The following is an 8,159-nucleotide window of genomic DNA, read 5'->3' on the forward strand; positions in this document are numbered from 1 at the left end:
CATTGTGGGATGGTCCTTTACTGTTTCCAAGGCATCTCCATGGACCAGATCTAAGTACCCCATGGGCCGGATTGGCCCCCAGGCCTAGATTTGACACCCCTGATCTATAGGCACTTAGGTTTGCAATTTTCAAAAACACATCCATTTTATTCCTGAATGTAACTTTTTAAGAAATCAAGAGTGAGTTGGTTAAAGAATTGTTGCTAGAGGAATGTGGGCAAGATTTTTGGATCGTCTTCATCATGACTTTGCTCATCACACCCTTGATATTTTCTTGGGCAGGATATGAACTCTTTGGCTTCATCAGTCACATGGGAACATCCACCATGAGCGGCCATTATGTTTGCCATCTTAAAAAGGAAGGAAGGTAATTTAGTGTGACATTACTGGTTGTGTTACAGTTGATACGTAGTGCCCAAAAGTTAGACAAACACTTTGAGATCGACGCTACTATGGAAACCCAAAAGGGCCTTTTCAAAAGGCCACTGGACTTGGGTTTTTTTCCCTTGAAGATGTTTCAAGGATGGAAGGATTTATCAATTCCCTTCAAGTGGACCCAACAATTCTCAGAAAGAATGCTAACAAGCAGAGGACTGCAAGCAATATAATAAATCCTTTCATCCTTCACCATTCAGTCAGAGCTGATGAAGCTTCTTGGATGAGAAGCAAAACATCTTCTTCCTCAAGGAAAGAACAGTCCAGCTGCTTTTTGATAAAGCATTTTTGGAATAACCATGATCTTGATGAGTGAAAATCTTGTCAGAGTACATTTTCTGACGCTGAATTATCGCTCCAAAACTCTCAATAAATCTCCATAGGCTTCTATGGAAACCATATCAGAAAATTTGATTTTTAACTTGAATGAATGAATGAATGAATGGGGATGATTTCCATATTAGCAGTGGTTTTGGGTGGGGATTAAGAGCCAACCACAAATTCTTTTAAATGTCGGAAGCAGTCGGACTGCAGCTTGTTCATTATCCTAATTGTCAACTCATAAAATATTTATGTGGTCTTTTAGAGTTGCCAACAGAAAGGGAGGGGGAAGCAGTGGGCAGCTTGCATTCCATAAATGTTTTCAAAGATAGTTTCTAGGCAACCGAGGTTTCTGCCGTGCAAAATTCTAACTGGAGAGTATGATTGATGACTCTTGGCTATAGATGAGTCCCATTGGAAAATATTAATTATGATACACCCAGGGGGTGGGGGGAAACCAGGGTCAAGGGTGACAAGGAATTATATGTCTCAGAGTCAGCAACATCCTGCATTTTTTTTTAACTCCCAATAAATCCTTTTGGAGTTTGGCTAGAGACTCATGATTTAAGTGGGGTTAAGTGTCGGAATCCTGACACTAATTCAGGGGTTGTCAAACTCGTGTTGTCATGACATTGTCACATGAGGTATTGTGACTTTCCCCCCTTTGCTGAACTGGGCATGGGCATGGCCAAATGCATGACACATCCGGCCAGTGGTAGGCTGCACGCAACATTCAAAAAACACCAATTTGAGGCTCTACAGGGCAGCCCCGGTAAGTAGAACAGCTGAGGCGTGGTAATCCACTGTGCTGCGCGAATCAGCTGAGCCGAAGACGGAAAGATAGGAACGGATAGGGCAGGGTGAGTGGGCGGGGCCAGCTGATTGTCGGAACTACCGGATTGCAAGAACCAGCCTGAACTGTCAGCTGCCCACCACTGCATCCGGACTGCAGGCTGCGAGTTTGACACCCCTGTCCTAATTCTCCAGACGAGACAAATCAGCACACACACTTAAATCAAGTTAGATGGCAGCGGTAGTGTTAGTGGTGTCAGCAGTTGTAGGGGTTCCTTGCCCACTTCATTTAATTTCATGATGTTCACTTCATTTTCTCTTTCTTTCTCCTTTTCAGGTGGGTTATCTACAACGACCATAAAGTTTGTGCCTCCGAGCAGCCACCCATAGAGCTAGGATATATTTACTTCTATCACAGGATACCAAGTTAGACCTCACTATGTTCTCTGGCCTTAGGAAGCCATAAGCCTTTTTATTCTGCCAAAAATGTTGTTTCCAGTAAGCAAAGCCTTTGGACTGCCAAAATGAAAAAAAAAAGAAAAGAATCAGGATAATTCAATTGATGCCTTCCTAAACCTTTAGAGGAGAGTTTTTCTGTTAAATGATGGTGCATTGTAGGATTTTAAAGTTTGTCTACATTTCGTGGAGACCTTAAGACTGTTTTGAACCACTAGCAGAGTTTGCAGCAAACGTCCAGAGAACACAAAACTGTTCCTGCACTGAGAAGAACCTGCTATCTTTGGTTTAACCCTTAAAGGACTGACGGTTGCTAAGCGGTTGCTTTGAACTAGGAATTCATCACTGTTGCTGGATGGAATCTATTTGCTAGCATGAAAAGTTGCTTATCTGGAACCCTAAATTTCCGATTAAAAAGGAAAGGGGAAAAAAAAATTAAAAAAAATGTAAGACCCCATAATATTTTGCAGACTTTGGAGCTTGAAATTAAACCTAATCATTGAAGCCAAGGTGACTTATATTGTGTCCCAATATAGTCTGAATGTTCATTTTTTTTTTCCATTTGGGATTTGATCACATGCCATGCTTTTTTTTAAAAAAAAAAAAAATCTGCACCAGATGATTGATGGCCCTAAAATTCCCATCTAAGAAAGTGCCCATGTCACCCACTGCAATGAATCAGCATTACGCATATTTGCGTTTATATAGCTGTATAACTGTGTCCCTACCACCACCCTACACAAGTGTTTATGGGGGCCTGTGGATCGATAAACATCGGTATGGCTGTTTTTTCTTTTCTGTTACGAATTGCAAATAAAGTTTTAAACGTGCATCATAGAAATGCATGAGAAATGGCTCTCAATATTATCTTGTGATGGGGATATACGGTAGGTAGTCCTCCCTGAGTGACCGCAATTAGGACGAACAGCTTGGTTATGAAGCAAAGCAGTCCCTACATGAGAAGGGTCTAGGACAGGGGTGTCAAACTCGATTTCATTGAGGGCTGCGTCAGGGTTGTGTTTGACCTTGGGGGGCCAGGTAGGGGTGGCCAGGATAGGTGTGGCCAGATAGACGTCACTCACGTTGAGGGCATCTGTGGTGGCCCGAGTGCTCTTCCAGCAAAAACAGAGCTCAGGAGAGCCATGCGTGGTGGGAATTCAGTGGTGGGATTCAAATTTTTTTTACTACCGGTTCTGTGGGCATAACTTGGTGGGCGTGGCGTGGCTTGGTGGGCGTGACTTGGTGGGTGTGGCAGGGGAAGGATACCGTAAAATCTCCATTCCCTCCCCACCCCACTAACCTGCTTTCCAGCTCCATTCTTCTGTGCAGGGCAACCAAAGAAGACCCAGCCAATCAGCTGGGACTTGGGAGGCAGAGAATAGATGGGGGCAGGGCCAGTCAGAAGTGGTACTTGCTGGCTCTCTGAACTACTCAAAATTTCTGCTACCGGTTCTCCAGAACTTGTCAGAACCTGCTGAATGCCATCTCTGGGCCAGATCTAAGCACCCCATGGGGCAGTGGTGGGATTCAATTTTTTTTTTACTACTAGCTCTGTGGGCATGGCTTGGTGGGCATGGCAGGGGAAGGATACTGTAAAGTCTTCTGTCAGAGGTGGTATTTGTCAGTTCTCCAACCGAACTACTCAAAATTTCTGCTACTGGTCCTCCAGAACTAGTCAGAACCTGCTGAATACCACTTCTGCCATGGGCCAAATTTGGCCCGCATCCCTTGAGTTTGATACCTCTCGTCCAGGACAACTCGCCATGGCCAACTTGCTTAACCAACTTGACACAGCCAACTCGCTGTGGAATAAGAGTTACACTAATACCAAAGAAATGATTGAATAGAATCATTAAAGAAAGGATGTCAAAGGAGGGACAAAATGAAATGCGAACAGCAAAAAATAAAATAATTTTTAAAATTATTTTAAATAATAGAACCAAATCGTTGAATTGTCCTGTGGACAGCTGTCCCATGCCGAATTGGCTGTGGTGAATTGACCACGGCGACTCAGCCACAGTGAGGCGAATTAGTTGCGGCAAGTTGTCCCATTCTAAAGTAAGAATCATATGACTGCGGCTGTGCTTATGATCTTACTACAGTTTTCCTTTGGTTCTTGCTACTCTCTTCAGCTGAAAAGGTCTTTGAGGACATCTTGGTCAGCAAGTAATAAAGTATTGTTGTAAAAGCCATAAATGTTAGGATTGATTGCTAAGTTGTTGGGGTTTTTTTAAGCACTATTTGTATGATCACTAAAAGAAGCTGCCACCAAGCAAGGACTATTTCTATCCAAATACTGAGCACCCTTGGGCATCCTTCACCTCCAGAAAGCCATTTTTAGCACCAGCATGATCATAACACACCCTTTGGAACAAAAATACACCTGCCCTGTGTTTTTATTGCAAGTTCAGCATTGCAGCATTCATGAACCCGTGTTGCTATATGCCTTCCAGTAGTGGTATTCAATATTTTTTTATTACCAGTTCTGTGGGTGTGGCTTGGTGGGTGTGGTGTGGCTTGGTGGATGTGGCATGGCTTGGTGGGCGTGGCTTGGTGGGCATGGCAGGGAAAGGATACTGCAAAATCTCCATTCCCTCCCCACCCCACTAACCTGCTTTCCAGCTCCGTTCTCCTGTGCAGGGCAACAAAAGAAGACCCAGCCAATCAGCTGGGATTCAATGGGAGGCAGAGAATAGTTGGGAGCGGGGCCTGTCAGAGGTGGTATTTGCCGGTTCTCCGAACTACTCAAAATTTCCACTACCGGTTCTCCAGAACTGGTCAGAACCTGCTGAATACCACCTCTGATGCCTTCCACCAGGAGTTTTAAAATGGTAGTCCTGATCATTTATAGAGAAGTTTAATGGATCCAACCTCAAGAATGACATATGAGAAGAAACAGATTTGTGACAAAGCACACCTTTGCTTCCCAAACTTTTTCTTTCATTACCCAAAACCACTTATCAGAAAGTCCTTTTGATCCAATGTGAGTCAAACATTTTAACCAATTTAAATATCCCTGTTGTGGTCTGGTAATAGATTGTTACTGAAAAAAACCCCCACTATTATCCAAGTTTGGGTTATTTATCCAGGTCTGGGAAGCACTCAGGTATACTGTCTTGGTATCTGGCAAAGGTCTTTTAATAATTTCTTTTTCTTTTTTAAAAAATCTCTCTTCCTGAACCTTTGAATAGCTTTTCCAGAGGTTTTAATCTGGATAGGCCTGACAAGTTTTATCATTTTTTTTTTCTATGCTGAAACATTTGATCATTGAGGAATTTACAATGGCACGTAAAATCATTTCTAGTAATTGAAAAAGAAACTTAATCTGGGTTACTCCGGATTAAAACAATAGGGGATTTGGAAGCTAGTAGGATGGATGCATGTATGAACAGATTTACATTGAGACACATTTATGCATGCATCTCCTACACAAAGACGGGAAATATAGTTCTTTATGTTTAAAGTCAAAATTTTATATTCTGTAATTAGAAGTCTACAAGACAAGGCATAATAATAATACTGTATTACTGTTATGAACAATAATACTGTGGAGCATTGTTTTTCAACTTTAGCAAGTTGAACTTCTGGACTTCAATTCCCAGAATTCCTTGGCCAGCATACTGACCAGGAAATTCTAGGAATTGAAGTCTGCACATTTTAAAGTTGCCATGGTTTAGAAACTCTGCTATAAAGAATATCTTCAGGGGTGGGCTGCTGGGGGTATGCAGGGGTTCAGGAGAGCCCCTAGCTAAGATTCCACCCTTCCCTCCCTCCCAAAGTTCCCACGTGGCTTGTTTTGGATGCAGGTAAGTGCAGGGTGTGCACATAGGCTCGGGGAGGGTGAAAAATGGGACTCCCGGAAGTTCGGGAAGGCCGGAAATGGGCCTGTTTCCGGCTTCCAGAGAGCCTCTGGAGCCCGGGGGCCCCCCAAAAACGCCCCCCCACCATGGTGCAGGAGGCAGACTAGGGCATGCCCACCATGGCCACGCCCACCCAGTAACCGGGCAGAGAACCCGTTGCTAAAATTTTTGAAGCCCAACCCTGACTGGTTTCTTCCCCAAACCCCAAAAATTTTAACTTTAGACTGTTTACTGTGGACCTCATCTCTTTCCTAAGAGGTCTGTAGGGGGCGTGCATAAGCGCACCAACATGCCTACCGTCCCTGTCCTATTGTTTCTTTTTATTTTCCTTATATGTACCCATTTCATGTATTCATAACTATGTATATACTTATCCCTATTATCTTGTAAGTGATTGACAAAATAAATAAATAAAATAAATAAATAAAAATGAATGTCTTGGTCTCCTTCCAACTCGATTTGGCATATCTTGCTACTTCTCTGCAGGCATCTTGACATAGCAATCATTCTTGTAAACTTGTCTGGGCTGCTCTGGAGTTAGATTTGGAGGGTTTCCACACAAATTTGCCAGCTGTCCTTCTGTACCCTTACGTTTTAACATAAGAGGCGATTGGCAAAAGAATTTTTCTGATTTTTGATGCTTTCTCCAATCTGTCTTATTCTTTTGTTTTTCCAAGTTTACCCTGAAAGGTTATCCTTAAGGAATTAGGAAAGACAGAAATGTAACTGGACAGTTTATTTATTTATTTGATTTGTCGATCGCTTACAAGATAATAAATGTAAGTATAAACATGAGTAAGAATACAGGAAATAGGTACGAATAAATGGGGACAATAGGACAGGGACGGTAGGCACGATGGTGCACTTATGCACGCCCCTTAACTTCAAGATGTAATTCTAGAAGGGGCTTGTTAGGGATATACACCCTAGCAGAACGTGCAACGGTAGTCAGGCAGGCAGGCAGAATATGTGAGATAAACGTTGTAGCTTACACTCAGTAAAAACAGATACACTGTGCCAGTTAAATAGTTTTTATTCCAGTAAGATTGTTAGCATAGTCAAACAGTCCATATATCATACACTTAGTTCAGTCCGTCCGGGATTATCCATTAGCAAAGTCCAGTGTCGAAAAAGAGGTCAGTAAACTTACAAATAATCAGTCCAGTAATATATCTCTTTTTGCAGTAGAGATATGAAGAAAATCAAACCTCTTTTCTTCGTTCAGTAATAGCAAGGAAAACACGCAGTTATCACCATCAATCCATCATTGTCAGCAATCCAGTAAAAGCCAGCAAACAGTGAGCTCTCTTGCTCCCTCTTATGGTGATTTTACAACCGCACCCAGAATACATGTTTTACAGTTAAAGTGATACACACAATCATAGTCTATATATATTATTTTACCCAAACTAAGTTAGGTAACCATGTTATCCCTAACAGGGCTACTTGTGAACTGTAAGTTAGGAGGGGCAACCAGAAGTCAAATCAGATTGTCTTACTGGCATTTGGAACAATACTCAATAGTAAAAAATGGTCTAGAAATCAAAATGTAATCATTCCAAGTCCTAGCTGGTTTTCCATTGAGCCAAAACAAACAAACAAACAACAAAAAAGTCAGGGACCAGATCTCACTAGCAAAGAATCTGCATACCCAGAACTTCTTGTACTGTCAGGAAGTTAAGATTCACAATGCAATAACCAGAAATGGAGGTTTGCAAATTATGGGTACAGTCCTCAAGTTGCAAAAGTTAATTTAGTAACCATTTGAAGTTATAACAGCACTGAAAAAAATGGACTTATGACCATTTTTCACACTTATGACCGCTGCCAAGCACCTGAATTTTGATCGTGTGAGCAAGGGATGCTGCAGCGGTCATAAGTGTGAAAAATTGCCATAACCCTAGACCATTTTTCTTATTGAGTATTGTTCTAAAGGCCAGTAAGACAATCTGACTGGCTTCTGGAAATTTAGCTGTCACTAAATAACTGGTTGTAAGTTGAGTGTTACCTGTACTTTGTCCTTATGTAGCTGGTGCTCAATATACCTGCTCTAGCTGCAAGACATCACAATATATCAGGGGTGTCAAACTCGGCTAGATCCCAACAGCTTCACTGGCAGAGGGTTACAGGAGGCTGTCACAGCTGAAAATGGAGGTCGCGAGGACCGCAGGCAGCTCCCATTTTCGCTGGCAGAGGTTTGCAGGGTGCTGTTGCAGCCGAAAACAGAGCTTGGGAGCCTGTTTTTGCTGGCACAGTGCTCTGGCCACCACAGGTGCCCCTGACACAAGTGACATT

General features: G+C 42.5%; 1 protein-coding gene across 3 annotated transcripts in view; it reads left to right on the top strand.

Annotated features, from left to right (window-relative positions):
- The window catches only part of USP13 (ubiquitin specific peptidase 13), a 104,199-nt gene extending 101,343 nt beyond the window's left edge, over positions 1 to 2,856 (top strand). For all 3 annotated transcript variants that reach the window (XM_087965384.1, XM_087965383.1, XM_087965385.1), the window contains 2 exons: positions 283 to 367; positions 1,886 to 2,856. In XM_087965384.1, the coding sequence (XP_087821510.1) occupies positions 283 to 367; positions 1,886 to 1,979 (179 nt within the window). In that variant the 3' untranslated portion in view covers positions 1,980 to 2,856. The remainder of the gene's footprint in view (positions 1 to 282; positions 368 to 1,885) is intronic.
- Positions 2,857 to 8,159: the final 5,303 nt, after the last annotated feature.

Source organism: Notechis scutatus, chromosome 4 (genome assembly GCF_049901735.1).
Source record: "Notechis scutatus isolate UNSWTSFEM ecotype Mainland chromosome 4, rNotScu1.2, whole genome shotgun sequence".
Classification (NCBI taxonomy): domain Eukaryota; kingdom Metazoa; phylum Chordata; class Lepidosauria; order Squamata; family Elapidae; genus Notechis; species Notechis scutatus.